This window comes from Notothenia rossii (assembly GCF_949606895.1).
Source record: "Notothenia rossii genome assembly, chromosome: 12".
NCBI lineage: Eukaryota > Metazoa > Chordata > Actinopteri > Perciformes > Nototheniidae > Notothenia > Notothenia rossii.
Genome location: NC_136911.1, coordinates 3,013,236 through 3,037,758, shown reverse-complemented (window position 1 = coordinate 3,037,758; position 24,523 = coordinate 3,013,236). Strand labels below are relative to the sequence as shown.

Sequence of the window (24,523 nt, the reverse complement as noted above, 5' to 3'; positions counted from 1 at the left end):
GAAACGCAAAAATGTCTTTTTTTTCTCCACATTAAGTGTTAGACATTAGAATGGACTACTCTTGTCTGTCACAGAAGTGGCCCAACTGAAGTGGTATTGCGCTAAAGGGAAATTATTTTGACCGAAGAGATTTAGATTTGCCGGCTAACGGGAACTCTGACGTCGCCATTTTGTGTGCTTCGCGGATGCACTCGGGTCTGCTCGGTCAGCTTCCGGATGAGGAGGCATTCGTTTGACCAACTTACAGTAGATAACATTACAAACATTTTTAACAGGGGCCATAATAGCATAAATAATGTTTGTTTTGGCAGTTATAACTGAATGTAATGTTTTCTTCCTTTTTACCATCTGGGAAGGCATTTGCCTTCATCAGATGGAAAGTGTCTTGACCAACAACTTAAGTATTTATTATAGCTATGCAGGGCATGCAAGCGAGCAAACACAAACAAGTGAAATGAAGAATACAATTGAAATTGTAATATTGTGCTGGTTCATCTTATAATTCAGTCTACAGAATGCACCAGACAGCAGCTAAGACCTGCAAAAATCTAAATTTTCTAGGGGGAGGCCCCCCAAACCCTTCATGCCATTTCGTCCCCGCGCATTTTTCAGGGCAATCTCTATTGGGCTCAGGGCCATCTGTAAATTAGCTTCGATGGCAGGGCCATCTCCCAAAATCCATAATGTCATGCACTGTTAGTTGTGACAGCTTTTCTATGTTTGGCTGCCTCAGCTGTCAACGGCTATAAAACGGGAATTTTGACTAATGCTAACACATACATAAAGAGAGATTAGGACCATCACTCAGAGTAAGCCGTGCCCCACAAATACTTCAGGGCCAGTGTTTATTTTTAAAAAGCTCTGCAGGTAGGTCGGCACAATGATGACGTTACACTTATCCTATGAAATATGGACGTGACCGCCATCATTTTTAGTTGACCTCCATATTGTTGTGTTAACATCAAGCCCCCAGGAAGTGCGCCGGACTCTGATGAAAATATTCGTTGTGTCCAAACGGCAGTACTACAATTTCCGTATCAGTCCGTGACATCACCCGGCCCAGAAAGACTTTTCCCCATTGACTAACATTGGGAAAGAGACGTCTGTAAATCAGCGGATATTATTTTTTTCACTAAATAAACTACCCCGTATGAACTATTTTATAGCCCTTATTATAAACATTAAGTCCTTAAAATAGTAAAACGCACTAAAAGCCGAATCTAGATTTATTTTTCTGTCTCCATTCATTCTACTGAGCCGAGAGTGGGAGCTTGGGGGCGGGGCTTAAGGGGCGCATGCTCTGTGAGCGCACATACGGGTTCTTCTGCTCTGACAGCCAGGCATGATGGGTAATCTGTAGGGGTGTAACGGTACACGTGTGTACCGAAGTGTACCGAACGAATATAACGTTAAACATAAAAAATTGAGAACGTGAACAACTTTTTGGAAGTAATCTCAGGTGCTGCGTCCCAGCATTCAGATTAATTTGCTCACATTGGGTTAAACGCGTCATAGAGCGAGCAAGTCATTTCATTGGACGAGAGGCATACTATGAGAGCTGGTCAGAGGGATGCGTTCAAATGTAGTCAGTAATTTAAGGAACCGGCGAATTGGCGAACGCAGATTAAGTTGAACTCGAAAATCTCACCTTAATGTTTATTTTATTATATTTTGCATTTATTTGAGTGAATATTCACAGTTTAATAATAATTAAAAACCCAAAATTAATAGTTTATGTTTTGTGAGTACTAGTACAGTCAAGTTCAAATACAGATTATTTTTAGTTCATCGAAATGCTGCACCTTAATGTTTATTTTATTATATTTTGTATTTATTTGAGTGAATACATTATTCACAATTTAATAATAAAAAATATATATATATTATTTTATGTTTTGTGATAGTTTTTTCTGCTGTACCGAAAACGTACCGAACCGAACCGTGACCTAAAAACCGAGGTACGTACCGAACCTAAATGTTTGTGAACCGTTACACCCCGAGCAATCTGTGACGTTTCGCTCTCTCAAAGGTGGGCCATTTTGTCTTCATGCGCCAATGAGCAGCTCTCATAGGAAAGACCGAGACCCCGCCTCCCACGCTGTATCCAGTTATACACGGGTAACATGGTGTTTCTTCAGCACAGTTTTTACCAACATGTTACCCAACATGATGCAGGAAGAACAGCAAGGCTTTGTTGACAGAGCGAGAAAACACTTTCATTATTGTTTTATTTGTGTATTTTTCTCTTCTGTTTTATTTTTCATACTCCACTGTCTAAATATTCTTGAGAGATAAAAGCTACTGCCCTTTGAAAGACTCACAGCTATTATATCATTATAACAGTGGAATAAAGTGGTCTTAATTTGACAATAATAATGTTTATTGCAATTATTTCTGGGCCAATAATGCTATTTCTAAAGACATGCCTATATCAGAATTAACCCATTAAAAACATTGAACTAATACATTTGAATTAAACACTTATTTTTTAAACTAATTTCTGTAATAAAACAATTTAACACGAGAGAGCCATAGGGTTGCCTCCTCTCAAAGAATCCATTTACCACTCAAATTATTTGAAATTATTATTTCACACATTTCTGTCATTTCTTTTTCTATTTGAAAAGACAAGTTTCATGGTCGTATTTCAGCTAAGTATTTCAATGGATACAATATAAATAAATGTAGGGGGAAGAAAAAAAAGTTTAATAAAAACTATATTTTCACAATTCCTGCATGGCTGAAACAATAAGTGACCTTAAATAATAAAAAGATAAATAATTAAAAATACCTATAGAGTAAAAATCCAACATGATTGAGTGGTTTACCGTTTCGATCCTTCACTGCTGTTTCACATGTTAATTGGTATTGTACAAACTGCTTGACTTGTAGTCATTCTTCCCACGTCATAATTGAGTGACATCGGCCCTCCCTCTCAATAAAATGAAAGTCTCCTAAAGTATCTCACCGAGCCACGTGGCGATGACCACATATTTAGATGTCAGTCATAGACAGTGTTGGGACTAACGTGTTACAAAGTAACGCTTTACTGTAACGCAACTACTTTTTGCGGTAACTAATAGCGTTACTAGTTACCTATTCCCATTCAGTAACGCCATTATAGTTACTGTGATTTAAATGGGTGTGTTACTGCGTTACATTGGAACTGAACCGAATCTCCCTGCGGATGTAACTTACAGGCGAATACAGCGATGTCCTCTCACAGCACCATGGAAAAGTGAAAGTGACCAGAGAGGAGTGATGATTGGTTAACGCGGGGTAACATTTCAGGGTAAGCCAATCAGAGACAGAGTTGGGCGGGTCTTGCCTTATGGGGAAAATACACACACGAACACTTGCTAATGCTAATGCTAATGCTAACACACACACACACACACACACACACACACACACACACACACACACACACACACACACACACACACACACACACACACACACACACACACACACACACACACACACACACACACACACACACACACACACACACACACACACACACACACACACACACACACACACACACACACACACACACACACAAGTATCAGCGAGAGCAGCAGCGCTTTTTTTTCAACCTGAAAATATAACCGCTATTTTCAATTTGTGGGGACAAAGGACGCAAAAAATATTACCATAAAATGTAAACTGTGTGCAGGACAGAGAGCATTGTCCACATCGAAAAACAGCAATGCCAATCTCCTGAAGCACCAACTAATGTACATTGGGCTATAAAACTAGTCGCCAAAGACCCCACCGTCTGAACCACCGGCAGTGACCCAGATGGAGCAACACCATCTAAACAGCCCAAAAAACTTTTTTTTTTTTAAATCGCCACATGTCACCCAGAGTCAACTAAACAGATTGATTGCCAGCCTGTATGTTGTTGAGGACATGCTGCCCATCGCAACGGTCGAATCTGTTACCTTCAGAGAACTAGTCAGCAAAAAACCAGTGAAAGCATTTCATTGTCAATTGTATTGTTATTATTTTTAAAGTACAGTAAAGTAACTTTTATAATTTAGTAACTAATAAAGTAGCTAGTTACTTTTTCGAGAGCAGTAACTATAACTATTACTAGTTACTTTTTAAAAGTAACTTGCCCAACACTGGTCATAGATCAGCAAAATGACCAAACGACAAAACAAACATGTAGTTTATAGTCACACTAAATATGCCGTAAGGACTTTTATTTAAACATATCCTGATGCATAGCTTGTACCAGTAAAGGACTCATCATGGAAGAGTAAACAACTGTGAAAAACTCTAACATTTCAGCATTTTTACATGATCTGTGTTTCTTGACATGTACGTAAGAACTGGAATGGGTCAAACAGTGCAGTAAACCAAGAACGTTTAGGGAAAATATACATATAAGTATGTATAGTGTATACAATGCAACATCCAGAATGGCACACATGCTTTATATAGAGTGCTTCTTCGTTATTGTATGCTGTGCGTTAATAATACAAAATAAATACAATATTCAAAGCAAATTGATATTCCGAAAGTTGCATAATTAGCTTTTTGGAAAGTTTTCTTTGTCCCAAAATATCTCCTGACCCTCGTGTTTGTATTTTTTGTAACTCTATAAAACTAAAGTAGAGGGTATCTCACCGAGCCAGGTGGCGATAAGCACGCCGTCGATGCCCTCGATGGGGTCACAGATGCGGGACACCACGGGGTGAACCTGCTGGGCGAGGTAGTACTGGACGTCCAGACTGAGACCCTCCTGCTTCTGAAGCTGCTCCAGAGCGTACGCCCTCTGAGTGGCCGCCAGCGTGGAGCCGTCCTGAAGGGGAGAGGAGAGAGAAGGTGATACTAATCAAAATCCATCTTTGTGTCAACATGCTGGTTTCAGTCGCCTGCTAATCCTCAGGGCCTGGACGGCTGTCTATGGATTCAAACTTCTTTCAATGAAGGATGTCATCTTTTTGCACTAGAAGCAAGAAAACCACTTTGTATTTCTTTCTTTCAAATGTATCTAGTTTTGATATATTTTGAAATAACTTCATCATTTTCCCTCTGCTCCACACACCTTGCAGATGATGTAGGAGACGGTATCTCCAGCTTTGACCCGGTGACCCGTCTGAGAGTTGATCCACAGAGCGACGTGCACGTGAGGAAGGCTCTTCTTATCCGGGTAGTCTTGAGGGTCTTTAGTCAGAGCCTGGACGGGAAGCACGATTATACGAGATGAGAAACAGAATAGAATAAACTCAATTTAAATGCAGCCAACATCTACCAGAACATCTTTCACTCTTATCGTACATGGGAGTTGTAAGATCCATAATCGATACACACTACACACGGTTTCCACACATTCATGTAAATATATCTAACATGTATATATGTTCATTTTAATTCATCATCTCTTATTTCATAGTTTTTTATCATTTTAATTGTTATCTTTAATTGTATTGATCTGTGCTGTCCTGTTTTTCATTCTTACCCTGTTGCTGCTTGAACTACTGAATTTCCCCGCGGGGATTAACCTGTTCAGCCCCGACCCTGTTTTTCAGGCTCGAAAATGAAATTCCCAGAACAAATGACCATAGCTTCCCTTCTAAAAGGGCTAAAGGAATCATCTTTTTTCTCAAAGTAATGATAAACCTGTGAGTTGGATGTACAAGAGTCAGAATCAATATAGATGTTTTTATTTTAAAGTGAATTCAGATTGAAAATAGTAAAAACTGTAAATTATAGTGTGCGTCCAAAAAAAAAACATTACTTATAGTGAAAACCACCCTTGAATGATTGGATGGGAGACTAAAAGCTTTAGGAATCCAAACTATAACATATAATAAGTACCCTGTATCAAGATTGATGCAAAACAAGTGACCTTTGACCTTTTTAGAGAGCTTTAGAAAAAAGAACCCACTTCACGGTTCATTTGGGTGGATTTTCCATATCTCTGGCCCCCCTCTGTCGATTTTGATGATTGCCATCTCTTTTTGACCGTTAGAGCCAATCGAATCGAGGGGAGGTTCCTAAAATCCATCTAAACATTACCCATTGGTGAATGAGTGATGCGCAGCCAGAAGTGCTGTGTGCTCTGCATGTGTGACCATTAAAGAGGGTTTCATCCCTCCCGTTCTATAAGTTCCAATTAACCAATATCATTCAATTAACACACACAAATGTTAGTGGTAGAAAACCAGGCTCTGTAACTAGGCTCTGTAACTAGGCTCTGTAACTAGGCCCTGTAACTAGGCTCTGTACTGGAAGGTGGCTTTGAAAGCGGTGAAAATATTGGTGCAATGAATATTCGTTTTTACAATGTAGTCGTCCAAATCAAGTCTTCCTGCTACCTCGGTCCTCAGAACTTCATAGAACCCCCCCCCCCCCCATTGGAGGATCTGAACTGTCCCTTTAAAGACTTTTCTATCAAGGTGTGGAAATGTAGATGCTTATAGCCGTGTCTTCACCTTGTTTATCTCGTACTGGTTGAGTGGAACGCTTCCAGCTGCTACTTGCTCTCCCAGCTCCACCAAGTGTTTCTGGATGTTCTCCACGATCACGTCACGACTCTGGTCCGACAGGATTTGACCAATCACGTAGCTGCGAGAACAACAGAGGAGAGGAACACATTTTAAGAAGAGATAAGATAAGATGGAACTTTAACAGCAGCAACACGGTCCGAATGAAAAACTGATTTCACACTTTAAACATTAAATAGAATACAAATTAAAATCATAATACAGCAAAGTGTAAATATTGAAACAAGATATCACAGTAAAAAGTTGTGCATTTGTATGAACATGTTAAATATATATATATAAAAAAGAGTGCAGATGAGAGTGCAGGTGTTTTATATGTGATATTGTTGCATCGACTCAGTTGTCTTGTGTCTTACCTGTCAGACCTTTGACCTCCTGGTTACTATTTGTGTTTAATGCATAACAAGTGATTTGTAAAGATCTACGATAAGTCAAAACCCTGTCTCTCACGTACTTCCCACACTCCTTGGCGAGGTCACACCAGTCTCTGCGGACGATATCCAGTCCTTTGAGTTCCTGTTTCACGCTGTATCGTCCCTCGCCGTGGTTCTCCACCACCAGGGCGGCGTACTTCTTCTTCTTCAGCAGCAAAAGAGACTTAAACACGCCGTCAATGTCGATCTCCAGAAGTTTGTAGAGCTTGTTCACCTCGGCTTTCACCTGGATGTAACAAACACACATACATGCATTCAGGGAAAACGTCCAAACTTAAAGAAAGGAAATGCACAAATTCTCTTCTGTTCTTACCTTATTTCCCAGTTTGTAGACTTCCTCCAGAGACTTGCTGTTGGTGTTGATCATGATGGAGTCAGTATCTCCGTAGATGACCTCAAGATTCATCTGAGTCACGTAAAATAACGAAAGCAAATAAATCAGTTTCACATCAAGGCTGAGAGAAAGTACTTTCTCTATATGTACTTCCACATATACCATACATATATATAGTTGCACTGTATTAAATCAATGACGTACATTGATTTAATTTCTGTTTTTTCCATGACTAGATGTGTAATATATTAACTTAATAACCCACCTTCTGAACCAGGTCTTTGGTGTGCATCAGAATCTGAAAGGGAAACACACAACATAATGAATACAGATAGTAACAACAGCACAGTAAACAAACGAGATATTATTAAATATGAAGTTCCTAGGTTATATTTTCTCTGTGTGTGTGTGTGTGTGTGTGTGTGTGTGTGTGTGTGTGTGTGTGTGTGTGTGTGTGTGTGGAATTGTAGCAGAGCAGGTGACTTGCTTTTTAAATGGGGGATAATTGGCTAAGAGGGCAATTATGAGAGCGTGCTGTGACAGGCGTCTTTTCAACCCCCACACACACCCCAGCCGGGCAACACACACACACACACACACACACACACACACACACACACACACACACACACACACACACACACACACACACACACACACACACACACACACACACACACACACACACACACACACACACACACACACACACACACACACACACACACACACACACACACACACACACACACACACACACACACACACACACACACACACACACACACACACACACACACACACACACACACACACACACACACACACACACACACACCTTAATGGCCTTTATCACCAGTAGAGTGAGTGACGGACAAATAGGAGAATTCTGTTAACGAAGTATGTCCACTCTGTGTGTGTGTGTGTGTGTGTGTGTGTGTGTGTGTGTGTGTGTGTGTGTGTGTGAGAGATCTGAGCAGCAGAGGGATCCCAACAGGTGGGGGTCCATAAGAGAGGGAGGGGGGGGGGGGGCCTCCGGGTGGCTAATCTGGGGGGTCGGAGGGACAGAACGCAGTGTGACCTGTCACCAGCAATCTGCTCCTCAATCAACCGCAGACACATATATACACACACTCACACTCGTCCTGTACTCGGTGTGGGGACAAGGACGTGGCTATTTCAGAGTGTGAGGAACGAGAGGGAGGGGGGGGGGGGGTTAAACCAAGAGGGAGGAGGGGGGAAGGGGGTCCACTCCCTGAAACCAGAGTGGGACTTAAGCATGCTTTATGGGCTGCTACATACCGCTGAACGGCGGGGGGGGGGGGGGGGGGAGTCGTTCACAGAACAGCCTCCTCCATTAGGGACTGCAGTCAAGGTCAAGGTCTCCCCAAACCCAAACACACACACACACCTCTAAATTGTGCTGCTCAGCTTTAATGCAGGCCAAATGACTCGCCTGTCTCCTGATAGTTCACAAATTAAATCTAAAAAGGACGAGTTTAGATTTAGTCGCCGGTGGAGACATCTAGAAAGGAAAAGTTAACATTTTGAGACATTTCAACGAGTATCAATTCATGTCTGATTAGTACGAAAATATTGATACGCCCCTGAAGAAAAGGAGCCGCTATCACGTTTTCATTGGTCACATTAATTAGAGCCTATTGAGTCAAGGTGTTTGTTATATTGTTTAACACCAGTTTTTAACTAGATATTGACATTTTAGGCCTAATTTGAAAATGTGTGATTTCAATTTTTTAGCTGAAGCTTTAAAAGAACTGCTGTAACTCTTTTAACTTCTGTACCTTGTCCCCTAAACTTCTAACAAAGTGAAAATGAGACTTTTGGCCATGATAAAGCAGCAAAGGGAAGCGCTGAAAGAGGAGAGGCTGGAATGATCAGAGAATAGACAGAAGGAAAGGGCAGAGGAGTGAAGAATAGAGAGAGAGAGAGAGAGAGAGAGAGAGAGACGGAGGGGTTGGTGTTATGGGGCGAGCGAGGTGTGAATGCGTTGATGTAATTGATGTGCGGACTCATTTAGAAGGTTTTCCATACGCCGTCAGTCCGGGCAGGAATGAGCCGTGTGAAAGACAAGTCGTTTGACCATGATGCAATTTGTGACAAACTGACGGTGTGTGTGTGTGTGTCATCTTCAGACACATACCAACACACACATACTATAGGAACCAATGCAAACACACAGCCCCGGGGGGGGAAGGTTCGTTCGTGTGTGTGTGTGTGTGTGTGTGTGTGTGTGTGTGTGTGTGTGTGTGTGTGTGTGTGTGTGTGTGTGTGTGTGTGTGTGTGTGTGTGTGTGTGTGTGTGTGTGTGTGTGTGTGTGTGTGCGCGCGCACCGTGCATGCCTCTCGTACTGAAGCCAACAACTGCACAAGCTTCACTCGAAGTACTCAACCTGACGCCGTGTCCTTCAGAAATACAACTCTTTCATATCAACTAGATTATCAAACAGCGACACAAACAATCCGTCTACAGAAAACGTATTTTCAGACATTTTATTGTTAATTTTACTATTTTTTTTTAGCATAACTTCACTCATTAAAGCTTGACAGTTGCTTGTTTCTGAACTTCTTTGATATCAAATCATTGAATTTTTGGGTTTCCAAGAGTTTGTCACATAAATAAAGATTTTTGAAAAGCTCTGGAAACTTATGACGGTGGTTTCTCACTATTTGCTGACATGTAACAATCCTAATGAATGAAAATATTTAAGTTCCCGATGTCGTTCAGAAGTCGATTCCCAATCGTTTGGCATCCACAACAAGTCAAAGCAAGTCACTTCTATTTCCTATTTGCCCTATTTCTTTTGACTAGCACTTAACATTGAAAAACAACATGAATAACTAAATAAAAACCTCAGTGAATAATCCGTCTTTCTTCTCAGCCCCTCTGTTAAAACAGTGTGAATGACTGGACACTAGTTGAGCAGCTCACTGAGGAACGCTGTGAAGGATCGAAACAGGAGTATTGTCTTAACTTCATTTTCAAACACTCGTTATCGCTACCCCAACCTTAATTTTCAAGGTGAGAGCTCAGGTGTCAAGTCACATTATTTTAGCTGCAAAAGGTCAAGGCGGGTCAGAGGTCAAATTAGATGGCATGCCTCTTCCTCTGCACACTTAGCACGGTACTGTAAAGCACTACTTACTACTGCTACTTGCATTTCTTAGACAGAAATGAAGGTAAAAGCCCAAACACATTTTACTCATGCTTGCATATATTCATTGACAAATCTAAGTCAATATAATACTTGCGCAACATTTTGATAATTGATTAATCATTTAAAGATGGGGTAGGTAAGTTTGAGAAACCGGCTCGAGATACACTTTTTGTTATATTCCATGGAATGCTCTTAACATCCCGATAGCAATGAATATCTGAAGGGCTTTGACAAAAAATCCATTAATAAATGTCATCTGTGGAAGCCGTGGCGCTGTAAAAAGCTCGACCAATCATCTGAGCCGGCCCGGCTAAAGTAACTGGATGGCCTACCTGCCTGTCAGCCTTCCATCTGTGCACAAACTTATCTCGTGCCCTCATTGGTCATGTGCGCGTTCGTGTGTGTTAGAGGAGGGGCTCTGTGAGGAAGGGGCAGATTTGTTCCGGTTGTGTATTTTCTAATTCTAGCGCACTCGAGCCGGTTTCTCCAAAATGACCTACCCCACCTTTAAGTGATTTTAAATACATTTTTAATGCATTTCAACATTTGGAGATTTCCTGCCCTTCCACCTCCTCGCCAAAAGAAGATATTTAAAGACTGGAAGTTTAGGATGAATATTTGTTGCTAGTTTGATATTTTATCAAGCAAACAAGTAAGAAAATTGCTAAAAACTGCTGGATCATCAAAAATGAAATCACGTCGTTGAAATAGTTGTATGACCAACTTCAGATTCAAAATGATAATATTTGCAGTCCTACTAATTAACTTTAAAATCCTCTTTAGATAAACCTGCAAAAAGTTTAAAGACAACGCCTGGAGGTTAAGAGTTTAGGATGAATATTTTTAGCTAGTTTCTGATATTTTTTAAAGCAAACAAGTAAAAATATAACAACTGGATTCAGAACAAATGTAAACACGTGGTTGAAATAGTCGTATAACCAACTTCAGACTCTCTAAACGATATGAAAATAAGAATAAGATGAGCAGTCTTACTAATTAAGACACATTAAAACCCTCTTTAGATAAACCTGCAGCATGCCGCAGCTTCATTACTCTGCAGAAACAGTCTGGACAGAGCTCCAGCTGAGTGCAGAGTTCCTGCAGTACTTCAACACTCTCACAGCTCACAGGTGACATTTTCACTTTGTCCTCCCCATTTTTTAAAACATAATTTACCCAACAGTCTGCCGTGAGACTCCAGGGCGTCTGACCCTGCCAATGCTGCTAAAAGATGTAGTTAAGTGGTGCGACCGTACTGTGTAACACTCAAAGCTGCCAGGAAGTGAACGAGGGAGACAACTACAGGAGCACAGGTCCAAAAGAAATGACAAACCCCGACTTCTGCAGCTGGACGAAGCCGAAAGCTGAGTTTCTGAACAGATAGAGTCGAAAAAGTGACATACAATGGAGGTTTAACACAAATACCACTCCACTTTTAAATAGCCGAATGTAAAATCTGCACTTCTCAGTTTCTGGCTCTACTTCTCACAGCTTGAAGTCCAATTTAATGTAGTGGCTTTAACAATGCCTCATGTCTTTGCATTTCATTCCAGAGTCAAAAGGTGCTATTGTCATTCGCACAATAGCTAATAGTTGTTAGCAATTAAAAGCTTCAATTAAAAGTCCCAGGCTCTTCCAACAGAGCAACATACATTGTACTAAAGTCATTCAATCGTTACACAATGCTGCAGGTATTAAAAGCAGGAATAAGTAGACTATGAACCTGTTAAATAGAACAGGCTGTACAATTAAATACTGTACAGGGAATCAAATACTAATTATTGTTATAATATATACATTTGTGGACCGCAAGAGCTCCGGATTTTAACCCATTATTGCTAGCTGTCGCGCTAATTTGAGATTTAAAGCATAGAATAAAGCATGTTTTGTTTTACTTATAATACCTGGAAATGAATGTGATTGTAACTTGATGTATGGACAAAGCAAATCAATCATAAAAAGTTTAAAAAACAAGGAGAAGTGGCAGATAACTCGATAACTCTACACTTTGAATACCTCTCTGTTAAATCTGCTCTCCCCAATTGACAGCCTCCAATCCCCTTAATGTAGTGTTTCAAACTCACTAGTATCATGTCTTTGCATGTGCGTCACACATTACCGTGTGATCCTGCACGAAGCCATGCTAATTGATGAGAGGTTCAGCTTCATTGTGATATCTGGCTTTTCCTCAGCTGTTGTCCAGCTATCTGCTGGCCTGATTTACGAGGGATTTAGATGTCATGTATTCCCTCCTCATCAAAATATCTCATGTGTTTCGTCAGGCGGTCATTTTAAATAACAATACGAGTCCTGTTTGACCTGCATTGGACGAGTGACACATGGGTTATAGATTGAAAGGGAAGCAATAAAAGATAATACAGAGATGCACAATAAAGCTAATACCCCTTCACACACATACACCACACCGCCCCCCCCCCGTGATGAGCAGATCAGAGGCAGCATTTTAAACCTCAGAGCGGCTGAGGGCCCTTGTAAAGAGAGCCAGTGACGATTGTTTTGAAAAGCACTCAGCTGAAAAGCATTTTGGGATGACAGTCGGACGACTGAAATAACACCTGTGGAGGAACACACCACTGTCAGCGCGGGGGGAAGGGGGGGGGGTCACACACACACACCTTTTCCACTAACACAATCTCACGAATAAAGATGCATAAAATAATCCTCACTGCTCCAAACACAGCCACAGGAAGGATTTTCACACACACACACACACACACACACACACACACACACACACACACACACACACACACACACACACACACACACACACACACACACACACACACACACACACACACACACACACACACACACACACACACACACACACACACACACACACACACACACACACACACACACACACACACACACACACACACACACACACACACACACACACACACCTGTCCTGGCAGATGCCTTTGCTGTGTACTCATGTCTGCTACTGGGAGGGTCAATCCGCTGTAAAGCCTCGTCTGATTTAAAACACCCGGCTGAGATCACACACGCCGGCGCTCATTGGGAATAACTCGACAATGACAGCGGTGCCTCAGCGGCCGGGAAATCAAAAATGTGGCACTTTAACGTCCTGATGAGTCACTCTGTCCGCAGGCAAAGGACTCACCCACCGATGGGTTCTTAAAATGTCGCCGGGGAAATAAATAACGCATGTGTAGATAGTGAAAAATGGATGGTGATTAAAATGTGATATTTGAGATAGCAGGCAGTAGAAGAAGAAATGACCTTTGTCATCAGCTACAATTTCATTCACTGCGTCGGGGCTGATTTCTATGAATATATTTTTATCTGAACTTTAAAGTGGTTTTAATGAATTGAAACTTTATAGAACACAATACATAGACACGACCTGCTCAGCACCAAACACACAGATGTATCTGGTGAACAGATTGGAAGCTATAGAGGCTTTTTAAAATGGTACATGTTCCCTTCAAAATAAAACAAATAAATACAAAAGTGTTTCCCCTTCTCATGAGTAAACCTACAAAATATATATTTCAGCTTTAAAATGTGCAAACTACAACTTTCTATATGCCATGCATCAAGCTGTAGTTACATTCAAGCACTTGTTTGAGGTGTGTGTTGACAATAACTGATATTTAATTAAGGACATATTTGAATGTTAATAATAAGCTTTTATTGTGTAAGTAATCTAGTGTCCCTAGATCTGGCACTGCCTCTTATCAGCAAATGCATAATTACTTTATCACAAAAAAGTGGCATGTAAAGATGAAATGAACTAATGGATTATTATATTAAAATAATCGACAGATATCACAGTATAATTTAATACTTGTGGGCACGATAACTGCATTAATTATACATGTTGGTTTGATTATTATATAAATGTCTTCTTTATCAAGAAATGTAAAGGTTTTATTCTAACTACATGGATCACCTTCTTGTAAAGTCAGCTAAAACCACACACTAATTATCGTCTCATTAACAACCAGCAGTGACCGTGATAAAGTCGCCATGTGTCAGACGTAACGAGTTATAATCCCCGACATTATCCCGGTCTCACGTGGCCTCATTAGAGCGCGTTACTTAAGTCGCTGTTTAGATTCTGAAACCTCCGACTGTCCTGCCAAAATAGCAGCGCTGCTCCCATGTGACTATTTGTTAAGTCCTCTCCTATCAGGAGCAAAGCCAGCGCGGTGGACGGCGTGGAAACATCCCCACACACACATATCACAGCTTATGTGTTCTTAAATCTAATTCGGGGAAATGTCAGAATGACCTTTGTGGTTCTGAGACTGCAGCGGCCACTGAATGAAAGCAATGGGGACAACGGTGTTTACTCAAACACACGAGACGTGATCTGGTATTTCTAAATTCGGGGGGGAAATGATTTGTTACAGGACAAGAGGAATGACACAGAATCTGCATGAGGGACACCGGGGGGCAACAATATTTACTTAGCGTTCATTACAGACACACACACACACACAAGTGCACATAGATGTTTAACCCAAAGCACACTTTGACCTCTCCACACCCTCGGCTCCGTTACCCATTCCTCACTCTGCATGCCATCCAATAATGTGAACTACGAGCTCCTGTCAGGCTGTTTTTAAACACAAGGACAGAGACTCAATTACAGCAGAAAGGCTCTCAGGAGTCGTCCTCCGTCCCGACACACACACACACACCTGCTAACGGTTGTCAGATTTGCTGGTAAAAAGGGCGAAGGTCAAACCAATCTGCGTGCCACAACAATCAACGGCTTCGAGCGGCCTCGGTTGTTAACATCACTCGATTAGGAGGACTTACACACACCGACACACGTACAGTTTGTGTTCAGAGACAAGGGCTGCTCAACAAACCAGGAAAAAGAGCTTCTGTGTCCTAGCGTAAGTTCTGTTCCTTTTGGACAAAAGAAAAAACCTTAAACCTGGCTTTCTTTTTACGGGAAATGTTACAATCAGCTTTATTCCCGGGAGAAATGGCTCCAGATCTGATTGGCCGTGATGGAAATGTGACAGAATCAGAAATGCATTTGTCCCAAAGCAAAGCAGGGACACCGACAGTGTTACAACAGCAAGGGTAGGCTGCAGACAGAAGGGAAAGTAAAAAGACTAGACGTACAAGGACACATATTATAAGTTATTAACGTACAAACACATTGACAGAAAAAGTTATTTTGCTCTACTGGTTGTGATTCAAAACTCATCAAATTGCCTTCCAAACAATCACCACTTCTCATTTCAGAGTTTGGACGAGTGACTGAACAAACAACAGATATAAAAACGTGAGACTCAAGGAAAAACATACTTATTAACATAACATATTTAGTCAGGTTTTCCGATGTTAAAAACCCTCTTTTATGCTCTAAGAGGTGGGGAAATGGTATAATACTCAACGACCCTAAAGACAAAGATTAATAACACTCAATGTCGCTTTTTGTGGCGCCCTTGACTGTTAGCAGACACTCCTCTATTTGCTATGACGAGCAACATTAACACCGGCATCAGAAATTAACACCCCGACGAGCCAGATGCTGCAAATGTCTCCCTGTAACTGATCTGAGATCAACCCGAAGCGTCAGCAGAAAGTCCTCCTTTTCTCTACGTCTGATTCTCTCGCGGACAATAAAAGTCTTCCTGGTATGACAGATGCATTTATCAGCCTGTTATAACCACAAGTTGTCTTCATGCATCTCCGCTCCCAACTGTTCTCTGGCGAACTTACAAAAGGACCCGAAATAACGCGCAGGGGTTGAGGGGGACATCAATCTGCGGCGGTGTAATCCTAAACCTTCACCTTCCTCTTAATACCCATCAGCCCCCCCTTTAATACCCTCACATACCAGGACAGGAGGGCCACAACAAATGGCCCCCGACAAAGGGCAGAGTTCGGCCAGTAGCACATGTACCAACACACATGTACCAACACACACACACACACACACACACACATGTACCCACACACACACACACACACACATGTACCCACACACACACACACACATGTACCCCCCCACACACACACATGTACCACACACACATGTACCAACACACACACACACATGTACCCCCCCACACACACACATGTACCACACACACATGTACCACACACACACACACACACACACACACACACACACACACACACACACATGTACCACACACACACACACACACACACACACACATGTACCACACACACACACACATGTACCACACACACACACACACACACACACACACACACACACACACACACACACACACACACACACACACACACACACACACACACACACACACACACACACACACACACACACACACACACACACACACACACACACACACACACACACACACACACACACACACACACACACACACACACACACACACACACACACACACACACACACACACGAGGGGTTTCCTATATCTATCTTAACTTCTTCAAAACATCTATTAAATCAATTAGAATATATGATTTTATTCCTGATCAGAAGTTGGTATATCTCTTAACCTATTTAATGCGTGTCAGTTCAGCCAGTAGCACACACACACACACACACACACACACTCAAGAATCAGGAGCTGAGAGGGGGGTTTCCGATATCGATTTAAACTACTTCAAAACATCTATTAAATCAAATCAAATATATGTGAGGAAGGTTTTTATTCGACTATAAGTTTGTATACCTCTTAGTTTTCAAATGTGCCTATTCAATGTGTGTCAGTTCGGCCAGTAGCACATGTACCAACACACACCCCCACACACACACACACACACACAGATACGAGACACACACTCAAGAATCAGGATCTGAGAGGGGGGTTTCCCTTCCTAACTTGTCTGATCAGAGAGCACCGTGGCCCCCGGCAGACACCAGAGGGGATTAGGCCTCAATTTAAACCGAGAGTGAGAGAAAGATGAGAGCTAAGCCAATCAATAAAAAGAGAACACATGCAAACACAAGGGGGGGGGGGGGGGGTTCTGTGTACGTGTTGCAATTACAGAAATAAAGAAGCCTCCTAAATCATGATATGAAAGTGCAAATGTGACGATTCAAATGAGGGCCGGGGTGCAAACGGCACTAGCCACAAATACACCAGAAAGCCCGCCGTAAAGGCCAGCTGGTTCTCTCTGGCTCGCAGCGGTCGGAAACTACCAAGAACTACTTGGCGGCGTACGGTCGTTAAACTTTAGTGCGCCATCAAACGCGTCTCTGCTTATACTCAATCTAGCGGGGATGGATAGAAGTGCATGGACGATGATGGAAATGTCAAATTAACATGAAATGAAATGCAGTTTTTAAATGTTAGTCTCCTTCAATACAGAAAGACAGTTTGTGGGAGTAGTTTGGGATTATAGCAGTTGTTTCATTGTCTTAAAGCAGAGAGCTTCTTCCACTTCAGGAGTTAATAGTACATGAATTATCTACAAAAAAAGTTGAATTCTCTCCCTAAAAAATTGCCCTAAAGTAGTTTCACTTAAGAAATCTGAGTTTCTCCTAGTTGCTAACGTTAGCTGAGCTTATTTCTCAGACGACCCATGACAAAAAACCTTCACATGGATAAAATACAGAGTTTAAAAGCACTCAAAATTAGAAAAAAAAGTTTTTTAAATGGGCTTAAAACTGGATAAAAATATACATTTTTGACAGATTCTTGCTGGAAACATGAGAAAACGCAGCATTATCTTCATTTAAATGACAAAATATAAGTTAATATCACTTGGGATAATGCAAGCAAACAACTCAACTGAATATTGAACAAAGCTTTAGTTGTTTCAAGACCTTTTACGTGTCCTTTAAACAGCAGTGAGTGACCGAACTCATCCGACTGTGTGATTATGAAACAGAATATCTAACGAATGCAGGGTCCAGATTTAGATTTTGGGAGAGCATTAAATGATCGCGTCCACATTGCTTCCAGTGGGACTCCCTGGTTGTGTTGATGCTGAAACACACTCAGTATAAATAGACGTCCAGGAACACAGATACAAAGTAAACAGAGTGCAAAGTGGATCTGCGTTTCTCAGCACTGACGTCTGACCTTTAGACGCTCGTCTCTGCAATCGGTCCTATCACACTTCACTCTGAGCACTGTCTAAGTCCAAATGAAACACAATGCTATGTGTTCACTGTCCCTTCCACACACTGGGAGAACACAGGGGGTAAAGCATGCTTCTAGTGATCAGAAAACATTTGAATATGTCTTTAAATCAATTAGAAAATATGTTGGGAACGTTTTTATTCCTGACTTAAAGTTGTCTAAATTCTACAAACTGCATGTTAGCTCTCCAAATGCTCAACATATATAAATCATTATCAGATAATTAAATGCCTTTTAGCTTTCAAATGAGCCTATTTGATCTGTGTCACATGTGATATTTAACACACATTACTACAAGGTTTGTTCTTTAACTCTGACACCATTTCTGATTTGTTCCCCAGGCCAACCCAAACGGCCCGTCCACACAGCGGCTTTGGAAAAAGCTTGCCGGTGGGTGTGTCTGAAGCTCGACCAACAACCAATCACATGAATCTCCCGCCCTTGACACACAAGCAGCGGTTTGATTGGCTAGAGCTTGTACTGGCAGATGATTTGATTGGCTGACGCTTCCACCGAAAGCTTCAGAAGATTCAAAAGTTGAACATTGCTCAACTTTTGAGTCCGGAAAATCCTTGAAATCTCCGCTTTGCTTCCCACAATGCAGTTCGGCGAAAAGCGAGGCAAAGTGACGTAACCCCCATTCAAAGTGAAAGGGCAGAAGCGTTGGAAGATTTTTTTAACGCTGCTGTGTGGACGAGCCGTAGAGAAACAGCTAGGGAGAAAATTAGCAGACACACGAAATATATTCATGCACTCATACACATGTTTGGAGCTAGCTGCTTTCATTAGAAAAGACTCGGCATTACTGCTAGAGTTCACACTGCAGTTTGGTTTCGACTGAACTGCAGAGTGAAAGAGAGGCTTATAGGAAACCAAGCTAACACAAACTCAAGGTGTCATTTTAAAGTGCTTACATTGTGCAATATCATCATTAACGTCATGATAGGTTAAAAGGACAACTGTTGCCACTTAAATATCATAGGCCATATAGAGTGGTGCAGAAAGGAGTCCCAACACCGATCATGAGTCTGCATTTTATCACTTCCTCATCTGGACGTCAATGTTTTTTGTGGGATTTTATAGAATTTAACAAAAAAAATTCTGTCATTTAATATGGAGAAAAAAACATTGGTGGAGAGAACCAGGGAGATGCTAACTTTGTCACCACGCTATCTCCACATTAGCATATTGTTAAACTGTGTGTGTGTGTGTGTGTGTGTGTGTGTGTGTGTGTGTGTGTGTGTGTGTGTGTGTGTTACACTATTCCTAATAAGAAAGATTTGGAAATGTCACCTCCTGTACACATGCGGTACACTAACACAGTACTGAGGCTCAGTTACACAGATACTCCACACACACACACACACACACACACACACACACACACACACACACACACACACACACACACACACACACACACACACACACACACACACACACACACACACACACACACACACACACACACACACACACACACACACACACACACACACACACACACACACACACACACACCTGAAGGAGCCTAGGAATAAACTGTAGATCCAAATATGAGTCTCAAACAATTAGTCACACAGAATTCGAATTAGCCATCATGAATATTTAGTTTGACGAAATGTAGTAATGACAGAATAGTGCGGTTTCACTTCCTGTTTGAAATGAAGCCGGAGCGAGCTGTAATTAAACTCATCCATTAATGGCTGTTAACAAAGATTGAACTCTGGAGGCACAGAAACTCCCACTGGTATCAGAGGATAAAATGAGCACCTTTATACAAACGTATCATGAACAACAAGCGGGACTAGAGGCTGTCAGAGTAACACACACACACACACACACACACACACACACACACACACACACACACACACACACACACAAACACGATCTCACACACACACTGAGCTACTGCCCTGCCCTCTATTAGTGGACACAATGAGTGTGTAAGAGGATCTGAATGAAGGACTCCCCTGAGGACTCGTACTGTTAGAGCTCATTAAATGAACACGAGTACAAACACTGACATGTGTGAGGTGTTCACTTACACGACCAGATTTAGCCGTTTATGTCATGCAACACACACTTTGTTGAGAGCACGGCCCGTTCTGTTCCTTTTGTGTGCGTTGAAAGAAGTCATGACACACTCAGGCTTTACATAGAGAGAGTGAGCTTCATGGAAAATACTTAAGAGCTGTTGATATCACACACAGACAAACACACACACGGTGATGAATTGAACTTGAGGGAGTGATCATATTTAGAAACAGGGAAGAGCACAAGGTGACGAGGAAGAGGTAACAATGAGGAGAGGAAAGGAGGACAGGAGGAAACCAACAATGAAACAGAAGATCAGAAGAGATGGCACAGTGAAAAGTGTTGCATGAAGTTAAATGTAATCCAGCAGCGCCCTCTTGTGGACAAACATTGAAGTGTTTCAATTTCTATTAACCAGACTGTAGCTCTTATTTTATAAGTATTCGTGTCTTTTTTATGCCCCGTCTTCTTGCTCGATGTGCACTAAAGCTGCGAAAGTTAGTCAGTCAACACAAAAATAACTATCGCCTCTTTAGATGGATTAATTGTTATTCTTCCTGCAAAAAAGTGCAGAAAATGCTGTTTCAGCCTCTTATATTCTGACTTCTTTTTCAGTTTTATATCATATAAAAGTGAATAGCTTTGTATTTTACATTTTATAAACCAATCGATTCATCCAGAAAAATAAATTGTAGTCAAATGTTGTACTGTAATAAATGTACGTGTGTGTGTGTGTGTGTGTGTGTGTGTGTGTGTGTGTGTGTGTGTGTGTGTGTGTGTGTGTGTGTGTCTCACCTCTCTCCCCTTGTGTGTGACGAGGGCGGCGAGGGGTTTGGCGTAGAAGCGGCTGAAGCTGAAGCCCAGGCAGCCGTACATGCTGTTAGCCGTTAGCTTCAGAGCCTTCTGACGGATATCATACTGACGGAGAGACAGACAATGAAGTTGAGGTTACCTGTGTGTGTTTATACAGTGTGAGTGTGTGTGTGTGTGTGTGTGTGTGTGTGTGTGTGTGTGTGTGTGTGTGTGTGTGTGTGTGTGTGTGTGTGTGTGTGTGTGTGTGTGTGTGTGTGTGTGTGTGTGTGTGTGTGTGTGTGTGTGTGTGTGTGTGTGTGTGTGTGTGTGTGTGTGTACCTGCATGTAGAGGTCAGAGTTGAGGTCCTGCTGCTTCATCAGCTGTTTGACTTGTTTTCGTCGCTCCACCAGCTTCCTGATTTCTTTGGGCAGGATTCCCATCTCCAGGCTCTGATCGGGAACTTCGGGGATGTCATCCGACCCGTCCTCCTGTTACCGGGGAAACAAGACATGGAAGTTTAGTTGGGCATTTTACGTGAGGAAGTAAAAAAAAAAAGGGAAGACTGGGAAACTGAGGACGTTGAGGCTCGTCACACCTCTGAACCAGATCAATCTTTAGAGCGTCTATTCAGCTCCACACACACTCCTACAGTGAACAAGAACACACACACACACACACACCTCGTTGTTCTTCTTCTTTGCGTTGTACGCCTCCCTCTGCACGGTGGTGAAGCAGATGTTGAACTCCTGGATGATGGAGGGGTACAGACTGTTGAAGTCCAGCAGCAGAACAAACTTGTCGTAGAAACCTTCAGAGAGAGAAAGAGAGGTTTTAGAAATATGCACATAAAAGGACTTTAAATTAAAAATGAAAACACTTACCAACTTTAGGATCCAGCACCAGACCTCCGGCATACGCTGCCTTCTTCTTCCTCTTCCCTTTCCCCCCATCCCCTCCTTCTTCTCCCTCCCCCTGGGACACAGGAACAAAGAGAAACCGATCATCCAACATCTGTACTCTACTAAAAACACCGTATCCCACATTTTCATGTTTCACTTTTCCATGATTTTGAATCAGCTACAGATAGAAACAATTACTGTTATGTCACATGTCACGGAAACTTATACTACACTATAACAGTTCAACTTTACAAATGATATGACTTCTTAAACACTTTCAAGAGTAATTTAATAATAATTGTGTGTGTGTGTGTGTGTGTGTGTGTGTGTGTGTGTGTGTGTGTGTGTGTGTGTGTGTGTTCACCATTTCCATCTGAGTCTTCTTGAAGGACAGTTTGTCGGGGACGATGTAGTTTTTGTCGTGGAAGGCGTGAAGCAGCAGGAACTCGTTTCTCTCGGCGCGACCGCCCATCAGAGTACGAGACTGAGAGGAAGATATGAGGTGTTTACAAAACAACATAACTTACAGAAAAAAGGTAAACAAGTATTTGTACTTCGGCTGTTCAATAAGCAAGTACAGCTGCTTCCTGGAATTTAAAAAACATTGTCTACGTCTGTTTCTTGTGTCATGTGTTCAAAAGGCTTTTCATATGTTGGTGCTGCAGATATTTGAGTTTCAGCAATTTATAATATGCAGTTTTAACGTGTTTCCAGTTTGATCTGAGTGATACGGTCAGGCGATAGCTCTGTTGTCAAATTCAGAGTTGTTTCTTGCAGATTTAACTAAAGGCAAAAGAGGGAAAGGTGAGGTACCATGACGTTTCCAGCGATGTTGGTGATCTGCAGGGCGAGCGGCAGCACGTTGAGCTCACACATAATCTGAAGGATCAGCTTAGCGTCCATCCAGGTCAACTCCAGCAGGTAGAGCAGGTGCTGAGAGTCACTGAGACACACACACACACACACACACACACACACACACACACACACACACACACACACACACACACACACACACACACACACACACACACACACACACACACACACACACACACACACACACACACACACACACACACACACACACACACACACACACACACACACACACACACACACACACACACACACACACACACACACACACACACTTTTTAGGATACACACAATACTTTTTGATTCCACGTTGATCAAAGGAGTTATTGAAAACATGTGAACTGTTTTCTGTTGCTGCGTACATGCAAAACAGAATTGAACGTTTGTCATAACGATATATTTAATAGTGCAGTTTTCTATCGATGATCTCTATTACCTAATCCACAAATCCTTAAGGATAATCACAGTTTTTGACATGTATTTATCGGGGAAGTCGACAAAGAAAGATGATAAGTAAACAGTATGTAGTGCAGCCCTAGTGGAGAGGCTAAGCTGGTGAAACATGAGAGGAGATTGTGTGAAATGTAAGCAGTGGTTAATTCTGAATGAAATTAGGGGACGCTCAGGTTGGAAGGATCCTTTAAGGACACACACACACACACCTGTAGAGGTTCTTGATGTCTTCCTGAGCGATGGTGGCTCGCTCCGTCTTCAGCACCTGAGCAGCCAGTTCAGTCAGGTGGTAACTCTTACAGCGAATCAGCTCCTTCGCTGAGATCTCCACGTCACACACCAGACGCCCACAGGTGGCGCTCTTCTCTGCAAAGGAACCGCGACCCTGCCAATGCAGCAAAGTTAAATGATGAACGATATGATATATGAAGTATTCATCACATACAGAGCATCAACTAGTTCCTGAACAGTGTCCTTCACATGCTGATATCCAAGAGAGGGAGTTCCACAGTCACAAGATGGAGGAATGCCGGTTCTTTCTAGGTAATCATACATCCTGTCATGTACAAAATACTTTCTTAAAATGTTGGCTTTTTTCAGAAAATATCTAAATCAAAAAATTATGTATTTTTTCTAAATATCAAAAAAATATGTATTTTTTCTAAATATCAAAAAGTGATGTATTTTTTCTAAATATCAAAAAATTATGTATTTTTACTAAATATCCAAAAAGTATGTATTTTTGCTAAATATCAAAAAATTATGTATTTTTGCTAAATATAAAAAAAATATGTATTTTTTCTAAATATAAAAAAATTATGCATTTTTTCTAAATATCCAAAAGTATGTATTTTTTCCAAAAATCA

The 24,523-nt window shown here is 41.6% G+C and overlaps 1 protein-coding gene across 1 annotated transcript in view; it reads right to left on the bottom strand.

Moving 5' to 3' along the window:
• The window catches only part of pola1 (polymerase (DNA directed), alpha 1), an 80,573-nt gene that overhangs the window by 42,920 nt on the left and 13,130 nt on the right, over positions 1 to 24,523 (bottom strand). The window contains 13 exon segments of the mRNA XM_079661817.1: positions 4,642 to 4,816; positions 5,063 to 5,194; positions 6,453 to 6,585; positions 6,979 to 7,184; positions 7,272 to 7,364; positions 7,558 to 7,590; positions 21,429 to 21,551; positions 21,765 to 21,914; positions 22,107 to 22,234; positions 22,308 to 22,398; positions 22,690 to 22,809; positions 23,139 to 23,268; positions 23,867 to 24,042. Of these exon segments, the coding sequence (XP_079517943.1) occupies positions 4,642 to 4,816; positions 5,063 to 5,194; positions 6,453 to 6,585; positions 6,979 to 7,184; positions 7,272 to 7,364; positions 7,558 to 7,590; positions 21,429 to 21,551; positions 21,765 to 21,914; positions 22,107 to 22,234; positions 22,308 to 22,398; positions 22,690 to 22,809; positions 23,139 to 23,268; positions 23,867 to 24,042 (1,690 nt within the window).